Source organism: Rhinopithecus bieti, unplaced genomic scaffold (genome assembly GCF_001698545.2).
Source record: "Rhinopithecus bieti isolate Rb0 unplaced genomic scaffold, ASM169854v2 scaffold_17812, whole genome shotgun sequence".
NCBI lineage: Eukaryota > Metazoa > Chordata > Mammalia > Primates > Cercopithecidae > Rhinopithecus > Rhinopithecus bieti.
Genome location: NW_016808909.1, coordinates 93184 through 117965, shown reverse-complemented (window position 1 = coordinate 117965; position 24782 = coordinate 93184). Strand labels below are relative to the sequence as shown.

At 38.4% G+C, this 24782-nt stretch overlaps 1 protein-coding gene across 1 annotated transcript in view; it reads right to left on the bottom strand.

Annotated features, from left to right (window-relative positions):
- The window catches only part of LOC108539217 (uncharacterized protein C15orf41-like), a gene marked incomplete at its 5' end in the record, with an annotated part of 115404 nt that overhangs the window by 693 nt on the left and 89929 nt on the right, over positions 1-24782 (bottom strand). Inside the window, one exon of the mRNA XM_017887755.1 lies at positions 276-441. Coding sequence (XP_017743244.1) covers positions 312-441 — 130 coding nt within the window. The remainder of the gene's footprint in view (positions 1-275; positions 442-24782) is intronic.

The window sequence follows — 24782 nt, the reverse complement described above, 5'->3', positions numbered from 1 at the left end:
TCAGCACACAAGGAGAAACCATCCGGAAGAAAGAAAGATTATGACTATCTATAAACTAATTGTTTGACAGAGACAGAAATGCTGATAATGAGTGGGTTGTGTCTGTAGTTCTTGGCTGTTCACATCAGCAAGGGATGAAGGAAAACAGAAACTCTTGATATGTTTGTCTAAAGAGGTAGTGGTGTGACTACGAGCAGCAAGAGTTCAGCTGAAGTTCAGGGCAGATGTTGCCAGGATCTTACAGTGCAGGAAAGTAAAATTGCTTCCGGAGTCACCTTTTCCTCCCAGCTTCTCTTCCAGGATCTTCAGGGTCAAGCTATGCTGTGGCATAAGGTGACAATGTTCGTAGGGAAACAGGCTTTGAGCAGGATGCCCCTTTCCCGGTTGCAGTCCAGCTCCTGGATAAATCCATACCAATAGATGACTAAGCCTGGCCCAAATCTGTAAAAACACCAGAAAATAACACACACACACACACGGTATCAACAGAGCTCTTGAAAAAAGTCAGCTTGGGGCACTGACAAGATGACTAAATGACAGGACTGCACAAAATTTTTGTTTTGGTTGCTACCGTTATGACTGAAAATAGCCAAACTTATACCAAAGAGTTCACATAACACACATACTACCTGCTTGGATGGATGTGTTACCTTTCTTTTCAGAAACCTGAAGTATTTCAGATATAGAAACTCCAAATCTTACCTTTCAGTAAGGTGTTATGAGCTTGGGCTGATGTGACCACCTAGCTGATGGACAAATTCACAGTGCAAATAGGGATGAGCTGGGGAACGCCTGTCTTGGGATTTAAGTCTAACATTTAATGGTACTATTTAAAAAAAAATTAAACTTGCCTAATTGCAACTAAGAAAAAAGACTGTTTGAAAACAGAATTTTAAAAAATGCAACAACGTATGGTCCTCTTCTGGCTAGAGTGTTCTACTCATGCACCCATTGGGCTGGAAGTACTTCCTGTCATCCATATGACACACTGGGTCCCTTTACCGTCTGCATTACAACTTCTCTAAGTGTGGACATGGCATAAAGTTTGGTCATTGGTGCTTATGGAAATGAGGAATAAGGTCATGTAGGCTTGTGACAAAGTATAGACAGCCACGGGCTTAATAAAACCTCAGCATTTCTAAGTTGTGGCTCTGAATTATCTGCAGTTTTGTTAGCAGTGACTGATCCCCGCCAGGCAGACTCAGGAAGTGGCCCTATAGACTACTTCACCCATCAGGAAGTTGAGACCTTTAGGCTGGGTTCATAAAGATGTAATCACTATCAATCACTGCACACAGAGAGATGTTTTGCACATCAGTTTCACGTTTTTCCTACCGAGGGCACTTAATTAAAGGGCAGCACTACTTTTGGTGTAGTGTTGCAGGAATTTTACAGTGTAATAATAAATTATGAATGTTGGGTTAGTAAAAGGATGTCTAAAAACAGAACTGCTTTCTGTATTCTAACATTACAGCAGGCTGAACCATGCTAGGCCAAAAAGCTTTTTCCTTCCATGATTTATTATATGCTGTCGTGTACTTGCCAAAACTAACAATACAGGATGGGCTGCAAGATACTGTATGCACAGGAACAAGTTCAATTGGATGTCACGGCCTGGTTTATTTGGGGATTCACATTAGTGGGGTAGCCAAGTTGTATTCAAGATTATTTAAAACTTTGGGAGTCCCCTCTGTGCAGGTACAGAACCATGAGATGGCAATGCATCACTTGATCTTGTTCTAGAAGAAGTAGGAACTGGGTATAATTAGAAGCCTTGGAGCACCAGGCCCACTGAGATTTATCAGCTGCAGATGTTCTCTCCTTCCTCAGCTTCCCCAAAGAAAAGATTCCTTTGAGGTCAGTAGAATTAGGCTACCTGTGCACAGGTGTGTGGGTCCCCAGGCTCAAATGCATACAAGACGAAGCTCACACCTGCAGAAGAACTTGCTTCCATTTAACCGAGGGTTTCTTAGTAACTTTTAATCACAAACACTTGTCTGTAATTGGAACATAAACCATTGGTACCTTTATTTTACAAAGAGCTCTATGATTAGTGTCAAATGATCTCAGATTTGTCAAAACAAGTCTGGCAAGAACAGAAAGATTTGTGATTCCGTGGACCCTGTCTGAGAAGCCTCAAACCTTCCCATCACTGAAGCACCCTGAGTCACAGCCTTGACAGATCTAACATTAAGCTCAACACATTCTTCCATTTTATTATATAGCCATTCTGGAGACCATGATGTTCTTTAGAAAGGCACTAATATTTTCACAAAGGAAGAAAAAAACTGTGATCTAACAAGTCACAGAGAAGAACAAAAGAATATATGGAGGTCATAAAAAACAAGCCCAGTATTTTAAAGATTTAATAAAACAAAAACACATATCACCAGCACTGGGCGAGTGAGAGCAGCCTGCACTTTCTCTGAACAGCTAAATCATAAGCCAAAGGACACGAAGCATGACAGCTCTTTACGAAAATGGCATTTTCTAGGCAGAAAAGCCAGGCTGGGGAACACCTCAGTGCTCAAGAAAATGGACTTGTTTCACTTGTGAGGCAACAGATATTCCTGCAACTCAAAAAGGTTTTGCAAGACTGTGAACCTGAACATTTCACGTAGTGGTTCACAACCAGGATTCCCTAAAGGTACCAATACAGATCTATTAACATTTTTGAGTAGGATTCATTAATAAGGCTCTACTGTCTACCTACGTTTTATGTTTCTTATGGAACTATGTTTAGGTTAGATAACATTACCTCTGTCAATGTAGCTCAAAACCTCTGAATGACAGTATGTCTCTAATTAAGAACGAGGAAACACAACTTCCCTCTGTAAAGAGAGATTGATAGGCTTTCAAATTATGTGGTCTTGGGTGACAAAAGCAATAGGGACTTTAGAGGGTGACAAGTTTGGAAATTTAATGGCAGAACAAGATCTGGCCTTATTCCCAGCACCTACTTTAGTGCATTTCTGAGCCTTCTTCAACAGCTCAGGATCCAGAGATTATCAGATGCTGATGAGATAACCTTTCAGCAACCTACCTGTTTATGAAGAGGCTGACCACATTAAGCAACTGTATATAATCAATTTCTTGGTCATCTGAAGTAACAGGAGGGGAAGTTTTGGTTGCTAATTTGAAATACCAAGCAATCAAAAATGGTAGAAGAGGTGTAATATAGGACCCCAGAGAATTTTTTTTTAGGTCAAATGCACACTTTTGGGTTGAACCATTTCCCCTTTTTGATGCCTATTCTCATTTACTGTGGCACCACTAGACAAAAATGAGATCACTGGAAAGGCAACTATAACCTTTGTGACCAACAAAAATCAAAGAGACTTTGTTAACAACATTGAAAAGAAAACAGAGCCCTTGGGTCTAAGGAGATGTGCACAGTAGAGGTTGGTGTGCTACTGAGATTGCAGCCCTCCCTGCCAGCTGAGAGACACTCAGGAATGGGTGTCTATGGACGTCCGAATTGATTCTGGAAACACTTTTTAAAGTTGACTATAATGTTATGGTTGCTATACTCATGGTCAAATAAGATCAAAGACCCCCAGTGGATTTTAAAGACTCCTGAGAAGCAGAGACTAGAATGTGAATGACGTTAGAAAAGTAATTTTGCTTGCAAATAAAATATCACCAAATTAGCAAAAACAACAAATACCCTTTGAAAAAATGGGAGGTTTAAGTCAAGAGCCATCAGAGACCATGAAGGCAAGAAAGATGAGGTTTTTCATAAGTAATGACCCCTTATAAATATGTTCAAAATGTGTTTCTTGGCTGGGCACAGTGGCTCACGCCTGTAATTTAAGCACTTTGGGAGGCTGGGGCAGGCCGAACACTTGAGGTCAGAAATTCGAGACCAGCCTGGCCAATATCGTGAAACCCCATCTGTACTAAAAATACAAAAAAATTCGCCATGTGTGGTGGTGCTCGCCTGTAGTCCTAGCTACTCGAGAGGCTGTGGTGGGAGAATCCAGGAGATGGAGGTTGCAGTGAGCTGAGACTGCACTACTGTACTCCAGCCTGGGTGACAGAGCAAGACTCTGTCTGAAAAAAAAAAAAAAGGTGATTCTCTGGTTTCATTCCATTTTAGAGTATTTAGAGAAATTCAATCAGAGACGGCGGAACTAAAGCTGGCCCTTCAGTGCATACCTGTTTCCTAGTGATTATCCCTCTGTTTCACCATTTGTCTGTTATATTGGGACCCTGTTGAGGGTAAAGATCATATTTTAATTGTATTCATGTCCTCCATGCCTAACACAGTGCCTGGTACATGAAAGATACCCTCAGGGACAAGATGGGCAATACAAGGTTAGCACTAAGATGATCAAACAGTGTTGCATTGGTTATAGAATCAGTGCGAGTCTAGAGACAGGGCTGCAGGCAGAGTCAGCCGTTGCCTCGGCATGGCAATTTTATTAATGACCAGAGTGAGCACACTGGTGGCATACTTATAGGTCATAGTGAAAATCATATAGTTACAACAATGTTAATTATTAATATTTTCACCCCACTTATTATGTGCCCAACACTGTTCTAAGCACTTTATATATATAGAAGCACTTTACACATATCGAACCACTTAATTTCTATGCCACTCCATGAGATTGGTATAGTTATTATCCCTGTTCTACAGGTGAAAAAAGCAAGGCATAAAACAATTAAGTAGATTGCCTAAGGTCTCACAGCTAAAAAGTGGAGGAACCAGTTTTAGAACCAAGGCAGTGTGTGATGCACTCACTATGAGGTAGTGATCGGTTTACTAAACAGGGTGATAGAATGTTAGACTTTAACCAGAAAAAGAGAGTCAATGTCCTTTGCAATGGTTAAGCCACACCTAGGGCATTTTGGGGAGTTCTGGTGTCATATTTTAAGGGGAATATCTCCAGTTTGAAAGTCAACCAAAGGATAATCCTAGGATATCTGAGGCATGGTTAGAATAAGAGTATGTCTGACTTGGAAATGAAGAGTTAAGGTTCACTAACACACTCAGCATGTTCTGATTTTGAGAGCACTCTTGGGGAGGAAGGATTTGATTCATGCTGTAGCTCTCAAGTGCAGACTTAGGACAATGCTTGAAAGTAGCCAAGAATTAGCTTTTGATTCAACACGAATAAATTAATTTCTATAACTGAAACTTTCAAAAACATGGAGTGAGTGGCCTTGCAAAATAGTGACATCAGTAGATCTAGTAAATCAAGGCTGGGTTTTCATTAATTTTGAAAAATTGAACCAATGCATACAAATTGGGAATGTTTACACAAAATCCTGCATATTTAGCTTCTTTTGAGAAACTAATCGATCTGGCAACAAGCAACTGGAGATAAGTAACAGCTGCCTCCTTCAGATATAACCTAGGTTCGCAGGACTGCTACAGTCCCCACTGTTATCTGTCACTTCCTGATGCCGAGGATCAGTGCCAGGTATACCAACTGAGCTTCTTGGCTCCTAACTTCCACTATACGCCAGTACTCCTCCTTGCTGCATATGTAGGATGCTAAGGTTACATAAAATAAAGAATTCTCCATATTTTCTCCAGTTCTGTTGTTTTGGTAAACTTGGTTCTTGTGTTCCTGAAGCTGCATATTTGAAGGAGTTGGTTACAGGGAGAACACTTTGTCAGTCAAGGTGAATTCCTGCTGACAAGCAGTGAAGAGAGACATAAAAATGCCCCAACTGTGAGAGTCCCTGGCTGTTTGGTGTTGGGGCTAGCAGGCTTTGTCGATCTCAACAGGTGTTGAGGACAGTGCAGGAAACACAAATGCTGCTTCCATTTTGTTCAGTTTAAAAAAGGCAGTGAAAGCTGTTAATGTATTTTTAAAAGATTATCACCAAGAATGTTTTAAAAATGGTACTTCAGTGAGTAAATTCTTAGTTTTGGAGAAAAATCTAGCTATCCTCAGATAAGCCCTGAGGATTCCAGATTGCGAATGTTGGACAGAATACGATATAAGTGTCTTTCTGTTCAAGGTTTCCTATAACTCTCTGAGAAACTCAGTGGTTCAGACAGAAAATTTGGCCCCCCAAATTCAGGAAGAACTTACTCTTTTTTGTTTTTTTAAGTATAAAACAAAATACTCCCCTTTTCTTGCCATGTCTCTAACACTATCCTATAATGCAGGAATTACTAGGATGGCATTTTTACTTATAGAGAATGGAGATTATTAACTTTCTATTGTCATACTTTTCCTCAAGGCATCCTCTTCAGAGACTGTTGAAAAGAAAGGTAGATGAAGGAATTTAGAGGTTTCTAATCATACTATTAGATATCATCTTGCTAAATTAGCCCCAATAACCCCTAGGTGGTTTCCTGAAGCCAGCTGAGCTTCTAGATCTCTATAGATTTCAGGGAGCCCTTGACCAATCATTATGTCTATAAAGATGCTAAGTACATATAAAATAATATAAGATCTCAATAATCAACAACAAACAGGTAACTAACATTTACTGAGCAGGCAGTGTTTCAAGAACTTTTACATGTACAGACTAATTTGGTACTCACTACCACCCTATGAGGAGGGCACTGTGACTATCCTCATTTTACAGATGAAGAAACTGGGGCCCAAAAAGGGCCAGGTTTTGAACCCAAGCCGCCTGGCTCTACGGCTTACCCTTGTAACTACTATGCTTTACTGTCTCATTATACCTTGTGTTTATATAGCATTTTATAAGTCATTTGACTCTGAAAAATATTTACTACACCTGGATAGGTGATAGGCAAGCAGGGGTCCAGAAGCAAGGCAACTGATCAAAACCCCAGTATATGAGTTGGGATCTACCTATCTACACAGGGAATAACTCTAAGTTTGATGTCAGTAGTTTCACACTAAAAAGTTTATCTAGCTACTTATTTCAATTTAAGTATCACCACATTTAGGAAGTAGATGGAAAACCAACCCATAATTCTGGCAAAAGAAATGAAAATAATTACATTTGAGGGAGCATATTTAAAACCTTTGACAAACAGGTGGAAGTAAGCTAGGGAATGAGAATTACAGAATCACTACATAAAGTTCAGAGAAGAGAAATGTCTCACGCTGTGAAGGGGTTCAGAAGTTATGGGGCAGAATCTAAACATGAGGGAAGAGGAGTAAATCCAGAACACTGCCACAGCTTGTTCATACACATGGAAATAAACAGCTGGAATAAGTTATGAGGAAAACTGAGGGAAGCAACGGGTCTAAGTGAGCGTATGAGGTAGAGATTTGTTTTCCCAGAAAAGAAGGTTCAGACTTGTTAAACAGGGTTGATACAGTACGCCCCGAAGGCCCAGTTTTGCTCCTAAAATACCTGTAATATACAGATGCATCTTATGTTTGTGTCATTAATTTGGCTTACCCATGTTTTCAGCTCTACGAGAAAACCACTACATATATTTTTAAAACTAGTATGCTTTTCATCTCTTTTGGTAATAAGACGGTGAAAGGTATGGGATTTATGTACTATTACACAATTTATCTCTCTACCTATGATCACAGAAACTCCTGAAATTGACCTAATACTTTTCTTCCCAATGAGCTGAATTACCATAATTGCATAAAAAAGGATTCTCAGTGCAGTAGAGTCCTACAGTATAAATCTGCATCAAGTCAATGAAACAAACAATTCTCAATTGAAGGATGACAAGTGGACTACAGAATGATTTGATAATTTTAGTCAAGCTTCTTGTTCAGGAGGGTCTTCATCAAACAATAAAAACATACAGAAACTTTTGTTCCTAGCCCAAATTTTTTATTTCAATCATAGGCAAATAAAAACTCCTTCTCTAAAACAAGAACAGCAGAGAATCATATATATATATATACACACACACACACATATATATATAAAATCATAATCATATATACATTTCTTTTCTTCTTTCTCATTTTGAGTTGCTGTGTGGGGTCTGTGCTATCTTCTGAGGATGTGTGCAGACATGTGGTCGTTGGAAGTTGATTGTTTCACCATCAAAAAAACTTGCATATGGTTTTTATGAAGAGTGCGTTTTCAAACACATAGTTCACGATGAAGGAGAAACATAAAACATCTTGTAATTGTTTTAAAATAAACTCTTACACTGTTGATTTAGTTTTAATCTGCGTGTTGTGATTGGTTATGCACTTGTTAATCACTGTTGTATGTATATCCAGACAGAGTTGTAAATAACTTTCCAGTCCAAGTGAAATATGCTTGCACATGTTTATATGCAAAATATGTGTATATTGATGCCTGTGTGTAAATATGTGTACCATAACAATAGATTAGTGATCATGTAATATAACATCATAAGTTTCTGGCACTATGGTCAATTTAATATACAGTACAGATATTCTTTTTTGTAGAAATCAAGTTAAAATATGATAACTTGGTTGTTTCATCTACTTTTTCTTAACTTGCCAGGTCTGTATTTGCAGACTAAAATGACCAAAGAAAGAGAACCTAGTTATGAGTATTCTCACCCAATCTATGCATGTTGGCTATGAAAAGTGCAACTTTATCTCTTTGAAACAACTTACTTTCTATAATTTTGAAAATAAAAAAGTAAAAACATATTATAAATACTGATTCACTTTGGGCCTTTATGCCACAAATAAAATATTATTATGAATAAAAATTTAAATATATATAAACATACAACTGCAACACCCTGAAATTCTCCATAGTGATTATATACCTTGATATTTTCACATCCATGTTAAATTACCTGAAAAATTACTTAATTTCTACTTCACTTTGTCCTATATTGGATATACATAGATGCTACATTTATAATCTTTCTAGCCTGTTATAAATATTTTCTCAGAAGATTACAATAGAAAACAAAGGCAGAAGCGATTTTGTCTTTAATCTGTTGTTGTTAGTCTCTGTTTTCTAGAAGAAATGTTTACTCCTGGATTGGGTCAGCCCCTCTGCATTTACCTGTAAGAACCTACATACAAGCTTGTCTATCCATCCTGCATAGAGCACAATTCACAGAAGAAAAGTTCCTCTCCATAAATTGCTTAACATAGTAATCAATCTCTTCACATTTTCAGAGTAAACTATATCACTTGAATAAACAAAATGCCAAAGGGTTCACAGTAAAATAATAAATAGGGCAATGACAATGATTCTAGAAGTCTTCCTGGAAAAGGCAACTATTCAACTATGTTGTATTTATTCACATATCAGCCTTTTAAATTTTCTCCATGATAGATCCATTCTTGAGGGGAGGGAGGGTGAGGTTAGGGGTCCCAAGAGACATAGAGGGATGATGGGGTCAGAAGTATATTGAGATTATTTCATTGGGAAACTGGAGGATGAGTTTCAGGACAATAGCTGTGGTTCTGTTTCAAACAGGATTCATGGAGAGGACAGAATACATTCTCAAATGGGAAGAGGGAGAGAGCAAACACAGCAAAAGACATAGAAACCCTAAAAGTAACAAAGTACCCGAGGTTATGTTTACTTTGAAAACACTTAAGTATAAAATGAGAGAATACTTCATGTGGACACTGGGTGCAAATCATGTCCATCGATCTAGAATTTATACCCCAGCCTTCTTCCAAAAGTTGGGGGTGTTTTAACAAAATTGGTTGTGTGAATTATTACATGTTTTCTCAGTTATTTCCCCAGGGAAACAACGCCAAAGGCAAACCCATCATTTCAGCTGATTTAGTGTTTGATGCCAGAGAATTTATAATTGATATGACAACCATAATGGATAGTGATCATGGAGTTGGCAAGGCCTGGCTGACAGTGGTGCAGTCCATTTTGGTGTTTGCCAGTTAATCAACTATCAGACTTGCTCTGATGAATTTTGAGGTGATTTCTGAACTTTCCATTTCTAACTTCCTGAATATTAGAAATTAGAAACACATTATAAAATGGAAAAGACTATATAAATATTGCTTACCCGAACTATGTCTTTTTCAAGTAGCCTTTAATTATTCGCTAATAGAGGGAATGGGGTTTCTTTTTCCTTGGCATAGTTCTTAAAGGATCACACAGTAACCCAGAGTTTGGTCAGATGTTTATCTCAAGGAACAAAGAGATTTATGGGTTCTGGATATATAAAAGCCTGCTTAAAATAAAAAATTATTGGAATTTCATCCTTGGCAAAGTCAAATAACTGAAGGATTAAGGCTGATACATGTTTGCCCTATAACTCTATCATTAACCAAATGTGACACAATGCTTTGATATGTCAGATCCCAACTCACTCTAAATGGGCAGTTAAACTTTTCTCTTATTCACAAGAAATATTTAATGATAAGGAAAATCTCTTTGGCTAGCCAATCTAGTTCCCAAAAGCAAAACATCCCAATTTTGCAGATTCATGAAGGCAAATGCTGGAAGGGAGAAAAATAAATTAGAAGTTAGAAATGTCTAGATCATTAGAAAAAATGATCAGGTAAGGAAAATGATTTTAAAATGGGTCTTCAAAAATTATGGATAACCTGGCCTTGCAGTTATCGAACAAACACTTTTAGAATGTAAGCTTCATGAGGGCAGCTTGTATTTCAGTGGCACGTAGGAGTCAGCCAATACATGTGTTGAGTGGATATATGAATGCACAAATGAATATCACTCTATAGTCCCTTGCCCTAGAAGAGCAGCTGTGAGTGCTATTACTCATTTGAAAAATATAATTTTTTTTTTTTTTTTTTTTTTTTTTTTTTTTTTTTTTTGCTAATAACCTCTACAATGAAGAAGTTTTTTTTTTTTTTTTGTTTAGGGTGTTGAGATGGAGTCTTCCTCTGCTGTCGCTCAGGCTGGAGTGCAATGGTGTGATCTTGGCTCACTGCAACCTCTGCCTCCCAGATTCAGATGATTCTTCTGCCTCAGCCTCCCGAGTAGCTGGGACTACAGGTGTGTGTCACCATGCCCAGCTAATTTTTGTATTTTTAGTAGAGATGTGGTTTCACCATGTTGGCAAGGCTGGTCTTGAACTCCTGACCTCAGGTGATCCGCCCACCTTGGCCTCCCAAAGTGCTGGGATTACAGGTGTGAGTCACCGTGCCTGGCCACGGAAAATCATTTTTAAAGGTAAGAAAATGAGCCTTGAAAGTATGTCCAAGTTGTACACTTCTGAAGAGCGAATTTCAAGATTGCTGGGATTGACAGTAGGAATCTCTTGTCTAGGATATTAAGGGGGAGATGATGCTGCCGTTTAAAGTGTGGTAGAAACCAAGAGTACTAGTCCCTGGAAGTAACACTACTGATGGTTAAAGTGGTGGCTGTGAGGCTGTGAGCAGCAGGAGTTGGCTGCTAGGAGGAAAAACTATGCACTTGGGAGCCAATTGCTGCACACAGGTGGCTCTTGCTTCCTTTTAATACAATCAATTTAGGTAGGCTTTTGTTTACAGTAGCTTTTATCTAGAAGATAAGGTTGTAAAAACATCAATCAAAATGAAGTACTACTGTTCCTGGCCATATCTCAGCAGGTTCATCTGTTTTATTTCTTCCTCCCTTTCCAAATACCTTGAGGTGTTTAAGATGAGTGAAGAGATAGCAAACTATTAAAGTGAACTGTATTTGTGTATGACACATGGATTTGCACTCACTGAACCACAAATGCCATCCCTACAATGCCTATGTCATTCCCAGGTTCAGCATGCATCTGTGTTCTTCACAGCTCTACTTTTCCATAACATGCAAACTCTACAAAATGATCTTTGCATCATTTTCAATAGTGCTCCTTTAAGAAAATTAGAATCTTATGGTTTCTGTATGTTGCTTGTGTGACTTTTCATGTGTTTATACTCTGCCTTTTCTTCAAAGAGTCATGTACAATAAAATAGCAAAACAGAAAATTAAGCTCAGCAAAAGGAAAATGCAAATATGTGAACTTCAAAGGTCAACTTTATAGTTAGAAAATTTAAGTTTGTAAACATGGCACCTGACTATATTGCAACGGCATAGCTTAATTAATGCTGGATTTGCAAGATGAAGTTCTGAGCCAGAGACATTTCCAAATGAAGAGGGAAGCTCTGTTTAGGGAGTGAAAAGGCACACTGGTCCAGCTCCAGAGGATGGTTTCCGACAGGGCAGAGAGGTGAACAGAAGAGGCTTGACTGAATGAGCAGACAGATGCCTAGTAGGGGAGTGGATGCCACTGCTAGACAGGGCTGGGAGGCCATCCTGCACTCGATTCAGGTTGTGCTGAGGGTCTGTGTGGTGGAAAATATCTTACCTGTCATTCTTTAGGTTTTGTGAATCATTCTGCAGTTCTGGGCTTTGTGAGTAATTTTTTTCTATTTGGTTCACTCCTCAACACAAAGAGAGTAAGGCATTCTAGTAAATGTAATCCCCCTTCAGCTAATCCATGACTGACTACTCTAGATTTATTTTCCTGGCATAGCCCCAAGATTTCTCTATCTATAAAGTGAATGAATAGCATTTGTGCCCTGAAGTTCAAGGTGGATTTGAGAATAAATAAACTTCATAACAATTTAATCTGTATATGTTCATTGTTGCCTGATTCCAAAAACCCCACCCAATAGTAGAATCTAATAAAGAAATTTTCTGAACTCTTCTCCGCTAAATCCACATCACAAATCTTTTCAAGAGTAGATAAGATCTCTGTCCAGAGATCTGGAAATGAACTCAGTAGGAAAAAGAAAACTGCATCTGTAAAGTACTAACCAAAGGCAGTACTAGGTCATACTTTACCCAGGATAAAAATGTGAAATGCAGAACTGAGGGGTAGGAAGTGTGAGTAAACTAAGTCAGAAAATTTCCTAAATTTATAACTAGATAAGATGTTTCTTTGAGCTACAGAGCAGGAAAAAAACATTTCATGTGGTCATTTCTGCCTTTAAAAATAAGAGCTAGTTCAGGTGCAGAGGTTCATTCCTATAATACCAGCATTTTGGGAGGCTGAGATGGGAAGATTGCTTGGGCTGGGCCCAGGAGTTCGAGGTTGCAGTGAGCTATGACTGTCCCACTGCATTCCAGCCTGGACAACAGAGTGAGACTGTATAAATAAAAATAATAAATCGTAATAAAAATAAATAAAAGCAAGAGCTGATCGACTTCATGAGACCAGGAGAAACTCTACTTTAAAAGAGACTAGACAGAAAATCCTGGTGATGTTAGTGATTTAAATGTTATTTAAATATAAGTTTCTACATGACACTGTTGTGCCTGCTTGATCATTTAAGTCTAGTTCACAAAACAAAGAAGGGCTGCATACATCAATTTCAGGGCAATGAAGTTTCATTGTACCATCCTGAATACATTTCATATTAGACCAAAACTTAAAATTTTTTATTATTTTATTGGTATATAAATATTTTGCATATTTACAGGGTACATGTGATATTTGTTACATGCATAGAATGTATAATGATCCAGATAATTTAGAGTATTCATTACCTCAAATAATTATCATTTTGATGTGTTAGGAACACTTTAGTTTTCTAGCTATTTTGAAATACATAATACACTTTTGTTAATGACAGTCACTCTACTCTGCTATTGAACATTAGAACTTACTCCTTCTCACTGTATGTTTGCACACATTAACCAATCTCTTTTCATCTACCTACCCTCTTAAACTCAACACTCTCTCCGGCCTTGGGTAGCTATCACTCTACTCTTTACCTCCATGAGATCAACTTTTTTTTTTTTTTTGAGACGGAGTCTCGCTCTGTTGCCCAGGCTGGAGTGCAGTGGCCGGATCTCAGCTCACTGCAAGCTCCGCCTCCCGGGTTCCCGCCATTCTCCTGCCTCAGCCTCCCGAGTAGCTGGGACTACAGGCTACCGGCACCTCGCCTGGCTAGTTTTTTGTATTTTTTTTTTTTTAGTAGAGACGGGGTTTCACCGTGTTAGCCAGGATGGTCTCGATCTCCTGACCTCGTGATCCGCCCATCTCGGCCTCCCAAAGTGCTGGGATTACAGGCTTGAGCCACTGCGCCCGGCCCGAGATCAACTTTTGAAGCCCCAATATATGAACAAGAACGTGATATTTGTTATTCTGTGCCTGGCTTATTTCACTTAATGTAATAACCTCCAGTTTCATCCATGTTGTTGCAAGTGACAAGCCTTTATTCTTTTTTATGGCCAAATAGTATTCCATTGTGTATGTATACACATTTTCTTTATTCATTCATCCACTGATGGACACTTAGGTTGATTCTATATCTTTGTTTTTGTGAATAGTGCTGCATAGGGTTGCAGATAGCTTTTTGATATGCCAATTTCAGACTAGGAGCATTTTGAAATCTTGCCAAGTTTAATAATACATCTTTGTTTTAATATTTGCTTTTTAAAGAGAGAAAGAACAAAGCAAGCCAAATGTCCATTGATAGATATATGACTGGATAAAGAAAATATAATGTACATGTATGATGGAATATTACACAGTCTTAAAAAAGAGGAAAATCCTGTCACATGCTACAACATAATTGAACCCCAAAGATATAAATTATGCTAAATGAAGTAAGCCAGTCATAAATGGACAAATACTGTATGCTTTCACTCAAAGTATCTAAAGGGGTCAAAATCATAAAAACAGGAAGTAGAAAGGTAGTTGCCAAGGGTAAGAGAAAAGAGAAATTAGTGTTTAATGAGTATGGAGTTTGTTTTGTGAGATAACAGTTCTACAGATCTGTTGCACAAAAATGTAAACATGCTTGAGACTGTACACTTAAAAATAGTTACGACGTCACGCCTGTAATCCCAGCACTTTGGGAGGCCAAGGTGGGCGGATCACGAGATCAGGAGATGGAGACCATCCTGGCTAACACGGTGAAACCCCGTCTCTACTAAAAATACAAAAAAATTAGCCGGGCATGGTGGCGGGCGTCTGTAGTCCCAACTACTCAGGAGGCTGAGGCAGCCGAATGGCGTGAACCTGGGAGGTGGAGCTTGCAGTGAGCTGAGATGGCGCCACTGCACTCCAGCCTGGGTGACAGAGCGAGACTCCGTCTCAAAAAAAAAAAAAAAAAAGTTATGATGGCATATTTAATATTACATTTTTTTTTCACCACAGTAAGAAAATAATAAAGCAACAACAGAAAATAGAAGAGCAATTTTAACTATAAAGTCTCAGGGAAGAAGATAATGGAAACAGATAACTAGCGGAACAGAAGATGGTTACTGCTGGGCACGGCACTTGCAAAAAGAACACAGAAAAGCATTGGGACACTGAAGCTGGCCTTTAAGGCAGAGTGGGGAGGATCACGCCATGGGGTTTTAGGAAGCCCAGTGGCCAGTGGCAATTTCTAAAGCTGCCCAAACTCTTTGTTTTCTTGCGATTAATGAAGCCGCTTTTTTATCAGACAATTGCAGGAAATAAATACCAAGTTAAGGCACAAAAACTTTGCTTTGTAAAGAAACAGTTGAAGGATCATGCGTGAGTACAGAAAAATGCAGGGCTGGATCCAAAGGGCAGGATAAGCTTTAGTGAACTCTGCTTCTATTCTTCAAGTGATGAGGAGAGGAATGCTTCACAGTTCTTAAAATACTTTCACAAAGTGTAAAGTAATTTATCTAATCCTCAGAAAATGCATTATTCGGATAGGACAGCTGAAGAAATTGAGGCTCTCTGAGGTCAAGTGACTTGCTTAAGATCACATGGGAGGGACTGTCAGCATGGACCTGGCTCTATTTCCTTCTAGTATAATGCTCTTGTCAGCTTGTAATGCTACCTCCCCCTCCCCCTCACTGCAGAATAGGGCCAGGAATACCTTCTGCTTTCCTGAAAAGGAAGCCGTGTTTTGGTGAGGCAAAGATAACATGAACCCAGCTCCTGTCTTTCAGGGGCTCTCGGTAGTAAGGGAGACAAGCAGGTAAAAAGATGAGTGCATGAGAGAAACAGAAAGGTCGTAAGAGAGCTGTGCAGAAGGCCCTGGGCTAGCCCAGAGAAGGAAGCACTTAATTCTTACCTGGCAAGGCTCTGAGCAGAGGGGAGGTGATCTCTGGGTTCAGTCCTGAAGCCAAAGTTCACTGAGTGGGTAAGAGGGGGAGATACTTCAAGGAAGAGGCACATGCAGATCAAGTGGAGAGAAAGATCAGGGGGACTTTCAGGACCGTGCAGAAAAGTTCAGGAGAAAGAAAGATCATGGCCATGCAGGACACAGCTTTAACGGTGGGGTGGGAATGGGGCTGATGAGGACCGGAAGGGCACAGTAGAGCAGACCAAGGTGCTTGGAGGGCCCGATGGGATGCTACACTGGTAGAAACCCCAATTCTATCAAGTACAAAGGAGCCCTTCGCCTGACGGTGATTCTCTTTCTTGAAACCCAAATACTCCGGGCCATGTTGCTGCATGGAATTTGTGAACTAAATATTTACTTTGTGCTGGACCAAAGTATCTACTGCAGCTCACTTATTTGGGGATAAACAGATTCAAGAAAAGTGTACATTAAAACAAATCCAGCCTCCCCCGCAGCCCCACCTCATTTCCACTCCATACAGAAAAAAGACTGTCATTCAAAAAAATTGAAAACTATACTGAAGGCTCAACTTTCCGGAGTCGTTGGAACAAAGTATGTGTATATAAACATTCACAGCCCAGCTCCACAGGGTTCCCCCGATTTGTATTCTTTGAGAAGTCTGTGGGCACGAGGTGAACAGCTAACAGTTTCCTTAGTGAGTTACACAGAAACTTTATTTAACTTAACAGGAGTCATTAGCTGAATTTTATGGAGATAAGGACTTCCAGGAGTGAGTTCTCCTCTGATTGTTTTTTGATTAAAAACAAGACAAGAGAGAGCTACACTTGGATGCTCTGACAACCTGCAGTTTTACTTTACAAACTCTGTGGCCCTAAGATGGCCCCACAGAGCCACCAGGGCTGGGGCTGTGGTTTGATTTCACTGAGTTGAAAGCAATCTGTCAATGTGAAGAGGAGTTGGAAGGTTATTTTAAACATTAGTTAAGCTTGTGGCTGTCTTTCTTTCAGAGGTATTCCTGGCTGCAAACTGCCTCATCCTGGGTGACATAAGACAAGCTATTGCATGAGGTTAGACTGAGGTCCTTGGAGGCTGGTCTGCGCATGCTGCCATTAGCTGATTAATATGTGTTTATTTTTAGGGCCTGAACTAACAGACCAGGCTAAGGCCAATGCAAGATAATATCTGAAGTACTCTGTGAGCATCTCATGCTTACAAAAGGCCCTACTTTGTGTGAAGTTGTTGATGTAGGTGTAGTCCCTGTCAGCCTAGTAAAATATAATACACCAAATGCAGAGAAAACCCCACCCAACTCCATTATAGAAAGGACCACTGCAAAAATAAATTGATGATGACCTTTAAAAGAAACACTTGTTGAAGGAAACAGGAAGATAAATATGCCTAACTAGCTATGAGAACTGGTTGAGTCCAAATACTTATTCAATACTACATACCAAATAACAAACAATCCTAATATTATGTCCAATGTCTTCCATAAACAATAACTAGGTTTTAAATTTACTTTTAATGAGATACTTATGCCTCTACAGATATATGCCATAATAAAACCTATATGGATTTATGGCCTTTATGTAGACTTACAAGATTTATGATTCTAAGGAGTTCAGAAACACAATGGTAAAAAGACTCTTCTGTTGTTGCCAAACTATAAGTTTAAAAGATGTTACAATTATACATTTATTTGTGTTTAATGTTTATCTCCTCCACTAGATATTTTGCTCTATGCAGGCAAGTGTCTTGTCAACTTCATTATTACCTGGCATTTAGTGGTTAATGGCACGTTGAATAAATATTTGTTAAATAGCTGAATAATACAGAGAAAAGTCAGGCAGTATCTTTGCATAGCTATTTTGTGTAGGTCTAGTTTAGATGTCAAACCTTATGGCATATATAAGATAGACTAAATTATTTGAAAAAACCGCTGTTGTTTGCTTTACTGATTCATTTGCCTTTGTTCACTTGACGGGCTTTCCTACTTCCTCAAGAAAGAGGGCCATTGTAAATGATGAGAACTCACGGACACAAAGAGGAGAACAGCAGATACCGGGACCTACTTGAGGGTGAAGAGTGGGAGGAGGGAGAGGATCAGAAAAAAATAACTATTGGGTAGTAGGCTTAGTACCTGGGTGATGAAGTAATCTGTACAACAAACTCCTGTGACAAAAGCATACCTATATAACAAACCTGCACATATATTCCTGAACCTAAAGTTGTTGTTATTTTAAAACAAGAAAGAGAGCCATTGGTGCTGACTGGCATAGTCAGAAAAAAGTTACAGTTACTGCTTTTCATGCTTTATGTTTTTTCTCCCAGGGAATTTACTGGAATATTTTAGAGAAAATGAACTGGAACTTTTCTCTTTTAGTTTAAATTGCTCATCTCAACCTTTAATTTTTTTTAATTGATACATAATATTTTAGACATTTATGGAGCATGTGTGATATTTTGTTACATGTGTAGAATGTAATAATCGAGTCAGGGAATTTAGGGTATCATCTCAAGTATTTATTTCTATGTGTTGGGAACAATTCAGGCCCTCTTTTCTAGCTACTTTAAAATATACAATACACTGTTGTTAACTATAGTCACTCTACTCTGCTGCTGAACAGCAAAACTTGTACCTTTAGTCTAACAGTATGTTTCGGTCACCTCAACCTTTGTGATATGCAATATTGCAACACTGGCATACCTTCCTTACCTTTTAGGTTAACACAAATCCAGTTCTAGCCAGACCTCTGAACAGTAACAACTCTGGAAAAGGTGCATTTAGAGTTTAGAGCTGGGAAAGATTGCTGGCAACAGTTCCAATTCCCTACCAAGTTCTGTGCTTGAGGCTGAAAAGCAAGGTGCTATTTCATTTATTAGACTTCACAGAAAGACACTGGAGATCTCAAGAGACTAAAAGTCCAGTCTGTAAAGTTGTTATAACCACAATCAGATCAGCTAGGTCCAGAACGGGGACACATATGGCAATTTACCACCACGATTTCCGCAGGGAAGCAACCCTCGTGCCTTCAGTCTATTTTCATGATATACCCAACACAGATCAATCACCCACAGCTCCCGACATTTATAACACCCTTTAGGCTTATTTATGGATCAAGCATTAGTTTTACTGAAACCGACCAACAGCCACCATTTGAAAGGCAAATTCTTTTATCTCACCCAAGATTACTCAATGGCTTCTAGGACTGACTTTGGTAGGACTCACTAGCCCCATGTCAGTTTTGAAGATTCTTCACTATAATGCCTTTCGATAGTCAGTTGCTGCTCTCAAACCTTCCAGCACAAGAACAGACATTTCAGAAGAGGATGGAAATAATAACTTTCATGAGGAGGAAGGACATCATGTGTGGGGCATAATTTTAAGAGGAAGCCTTTTAGACTCACAGTGTGATGTTTGGACTTTGTCTTAAGCCTGTCTTCTAGCTATTTTGTAGTAAGTGTACCTTACTGTTAACCACTGTCACCCTAATGGGCAACAGAACACCAGAAATTATTCCTCCTATGTCACTGTAACTTTGTACCTGTTGACCAATCTTTTTTCAGACTTCCTTCACCCATTAATTTTTTTAACAAAATACACCTTGAAAAACTAAGAAGGTGGCAGAAGATTTAGAGTATATATGTTGACTCAATGCCTGCCTTCTTTTCCAAAGTGTTTACCATAATCTGACTAAACTTTATTTTACATGTTTCTATATTTATTTACTCTAAAGGATTGAACATAATTAGCTCAAGAAAATGGTTTGCAATTTTGGAACTCCTCGACTTGCATGTGTGAGTGGCGGGTGTCAGTTTCTTTGGACAAATGTACATAAATTACCCAAAGTTAAACGACAGTAATTATGCAGGGAATGGAAGCACTAGGGACAGTCAGTCTAGAGCAAGCTTGTCCAACCCACGGACTGCACGTGACCCAGGATGGCTTTGAATGCAGCCCAACACAAATTCGTCATTTTGGTAACACATTATGAGAGTTTTTTTGCGATTCTTTTAAAGCTCATCAGCTATTATTAGTATTAGTGTATTTTATGTGTGGACCAACACAATTCTTCCGATTTACACTTGTACAGTACTTTATGCTTTCTAGAAAACGCGAATCCATTATTTAGGAGGATGAAGTATTCAGAGAAACTAAGTGATTTCCCAGAGACTTATTGGCAAGACACTGGAGTTATTAGGATGAAGGTCTTCTGATTTCTTGTTCAGAGTTTACTGAGGAACCCTGGAAAGTTTTGGTGAACCATTTTACTCTATAGTCCCTATTACATTTATCAAATGAGTCCTTACAATTTGCATCTTATCTTATATACAGGGATAAAAAAATGATAATTATTCAGAGTGTTTAAATGCTACAAATGTGATAGAATTGCTAAGCATTATTAAAATATATTTAAGTAATAATTTTGTTTTGAAACTAATTGAGATATTGAGCTATTTCACATTTTGCTGACATCACCTTCTGACAAGCTATTTCTTATTTTGTATTCATAGACAAACCTTTAAAATCTATGAAATGGGTTTTTTTTTTTTTTTTAATTTTTGGTCAGGTATCCTAAAACTTCTGAAGGTAACATTAATTTTGATCTGTCAGGATATACTANAGAGAAACTAAGTGATTTCCCAGAGACTTATTGGCAAGACACTGGAGTTATTAGGATGAAGGTCTTCTGATTTCTTGTTCAGAGTTTACTGAGGAACCCTGGAAAGTTTTGGTGAACCATTTTACTCTATAGTCCCTATTACATTTATCAAATGAGTCCTTACAATTTGCATCTTATCTTATATACAGGGATAAAAAAATGATAATTATTCAGAGTGTTTAAATGCTACAAATGTGATAGAATTGCTAAGCATTATTAAAATATATTTAAGTAATAATTTTGTTTTGAAACTAATTGAGATATTGAGCTATTTCACATTTTGCTGACATCACCTTCTGACAAGCTATTTCTTATTTTGTATTCATAGACAAACCTTTAAAATCTATGAAATGGGTTTTTTTTTTTTTTTTAATTTTTGGTCAGGTATCCTAAAACTTCTGAAGGTAACATTAATTTTGATCTGTCAGGATATACTAATTAGAGCTTCAAAAAATTAAAATATTATGCCTGAGTTCAAACTACTCATCTGCTTTTTAAAAAAAATATAATTATCGGGCTGGGCGTGGTGGCTCATGCCTATAATCCCAGCACTTTGGAGTTCAAGACCAGCCTGACCAACATGGAGAAACCCTGTCTCTACTGAAAATACAAAATTAGCCAGGTGTGGTGGTGCATGCCTGTCATCGCAGCTACTCGGGAGGCTGAGGCAGGAGAATCGTTTGAACCCAGGAGGCAGAGGTTGTGGTCAGCTGAGATCACACCATTGCACTCCAGCCTGGACAACAAGAGTGAAACTCCATCTCAAAAAATAAAAATAAAAAACTTATATATATAAAATTATCGTTATATTTCTCTTTAAATGTGGGGCAATATTTTACCTTTCCAGGTAACTGAAAATATATTGGTCTTAGTTCAATTTCACAACTGTGAGTTGTACAATTTCTATTAAAAAGTATGAATAACATCATTTAAAGTATGAATAATATCATATTAAATATATGGTACATATTAATACATACATTAAATCTATGATACATATCTAAATATATGACACATATTACCTAGTCTTTGGTCTTTTGCTATGATTCCTATGGGTATATATTGGGAATGAAATTAAAACAAAAGGACATTTTTCAAACAAACAGGAATCAGTCCTTAAGTGACAGAACAGACTATCTCTATAGTACAATTAAAATCTAATTTTCAGAATTATTAACAATAAGATGTAAAAATATATGTATTATCACAATAGTGCAGTAACAACAACTTATTTAATATTAGTTAAACAAACAGATTTTGGGGAGTTAACATATATTCACTATAATCTTAAGACAGTTCTGGATACAATGAGAGATAGTATATTCAAATAACAAAAGACTAAATAAACTATATACAAGTGAGTATTGGTTTTAAAGGGCTAGAAAAGTAGTCTGAACTTTGCATCATTCTTATTATTACATACAATATCCTTGCTAATGCAAATGAAAATGTGGGTTAAGAGTATGAGGGCCCAGCTACTGATATTGCCCTGAAATAAATGCTTGAAAAGCTACATTTCAATGGTAGTGATGGAGGTGGAGGAATGACATGGCAGGGGTGGTTTATTTAACTAAAAAGGTGAAATTTCTATTTGGTTTTGAAGGATGAGAAGGAGGATATGAGATGGAGAAGCATGTATAGGTAAGAACCAGGGCACAGGTAAAAATAGAGGCATCCATGCCTGGTACTTCAGGGCTTCCCTAGAACTCAAGTTTGAAAATCAGTGCAGTAGCCAGTTAAAAGAATAAATCTGGAAGAAAAAAAAAAACAGATTGAATCTGATGACACATGTCTGGAAATGATGCGAAGACAGGCACCTAGACAAGATTGTTGGAGGAGGTGAGCAGGGGTGTGAGGATGGAAACATGAGGCCAAGAATGTAAGAGGCAGTTGGAGGAGAAGGAACCAGCAAAGATGATTATGCAGGCGGAGAGGCATCAACAGGGTGGAAAGAGAATCAGGAAACAGTGGTATCACAGAAGTCAAGAGTGGGTTTAAAGGGTCAAAGAGAGGAGAGTAGTCAAAAAAGATAAGGAGCAAGACATTTCTGCCGGGTCTGACAACTAGGAGGTACTACCAGAGCAGTTACACCCCAGAGATGGAGGTGGAAACAGACTCAGACATGAGGAAGTAGGGACCCTGAATGCAGATGACTTTTTCAAGATTGATCATGAAGAAAAGAACAGAGATAAAAGCAGACACAGCAGAAAGAGAATGAAAGCAGGTTAGATGTGGGATGGGCAGCCTTTAGTATATTGGTGGCCAGTATACTGGGGTCTAATATGATCTTGTGTGTCATAAAACAATTGACCTTACGAAACTTGTGTCCACAGACTCAATCAGAAGGACACAGGATTAAAAAGACCGTAATACTGACAGAATAAAAATGAGAGATTGTCACAATGAGATGTGTCCAATGGGGGGAAGTACACTATACTATACACACGTGAACAAACGACTACAATTAAAAAAAATCTATACATTTAGCACAGTTTCAGAAATATTATAGTTTTTTTAGATAAAAAGGCAAGTAGTATTCTTAATAGAGTTAGAAGGTGATAAAGAACATAACCCAATTTGTACCATTCACTGTGTCAACAATGTTATAAAATCATAGGATTGAGACAATTTTATCTAAAGGAATAAAAAGTTACCTTAAAAACACGTATTTTCAGCCTTACGGCTTTGAACTGTAATTAAAATGAAGTCAACTTTGTATTAAGGACATGCATGCTTACTTTTTCTAAATATTCCTTATTTGCTTTACTTTTATTTTCTCTTAGTTTATGAACACTGTCAGTATTGAACTCTGGAAACCTGTGGAAAGTCAGGATAAATGAGCTTTACATTACATCAAAATGGGTTATATGTCTCTTCATTTAGAGTGACTTGCTGATTTCAGTTGGATGAGGTTTTAGGCAGAATTATCAAAATACTGGCCAATATTTTGAAATGTCTCTCACAGGTGTCTGTGCCACCATTAAGAGAAGTGTGTGTTTAGTTGCCTTTATGGTATAGTGTGTGTCAAGCCAACAAGTCCTAACAAATAGAGGGGTAAATGAAACTTCGGCAAGCAGTTTCTCAGTTACAATAAATCTTCAGCTCAAGAATTATAGCTTAACTACCAATTCTTTCTGTAAAAAGTATTGGAACTCCTGAGAGGTGCTCAACTTCCAATTAGTTACCTGCACAAGGTAACGGGAATAGTGTTTCCCTGGGTCACTGGAGAGCAAGTTTTCAAGTTGCAATGTGTAGAAAAGTCCCAAGCCCAATCAGCAGCTCAAGCTCTGATCAGTGGCTCTTCTTTGATCTAAGGTGTGTATGTGAATGTGTGTATCAGTGTAGCTTGTCTTCGTAGAGGCCCTTGCTCCTGCCACACAGATGTCCCATGCTTCAATTCACGACTACACAACTCCCTGGGTTAGTAAGTCATATGATTCCGGAATGTTAGTGATTACCTGACTGCTCTTCAGCTGAACAACCAGGGCTCACGGGCCAAAGTGTGAGGCCTACTGGACTCTGGTTAACACAGAGCCTGGAAGAGCATCAGACAGATTATTGAAATATGCTGTCATCACTTCCCAGTGCCTCTTTTTGCAAATCACTAAATTTATAATTCTATTATGATGGGAAGCGAAGTCTATGAGAACACCTTAGCTATTTTGATTGACTTACAGATATTTCCCCTGGCTGGCTTAATAGCTGGGAATATCCTCCATGTAAATGTGAATCATTCACCCCATTCTCAGAAATGTGCAAAAGTAAGAACCACAGAGGCCCTTTTTGGTGACTCTGTACATGTACGCTAAACCTTTACAAGGGCAGCACCCTGACATCTGAAATCAACCTTTCAGCTAATTCAGAAAGATAAGCCATCTCATGGCCAAACCAGGTCCGCTTAAGTTAATAGTATTTGGCGGTGTCACTTGGGCAGGGAAAAATCACACATGCAATACTACAAAATCAGCTGGGGAGCTGTCTTGAAAGTGGAGCTTACAGGAATTCCAGCCTATTTCTAGCAAGAGCCCCATGGTGCAACAATTATGTTTATGGTACTGAAGGAAAAAGTAGCAAAGAGGAGGAGAGATATCAAGCATATGAAGACATTTCTTATTTTTTTTTTGTATTTTTTTTATTATTATACTTTAAGTTCTAGGGTACATGTGCATAACGTGCAGGTTTGTTACATATGTATACTTGTGCCATGTTGGTGTGCTGCACCCATCAACTCGTCAGCACCCATCAA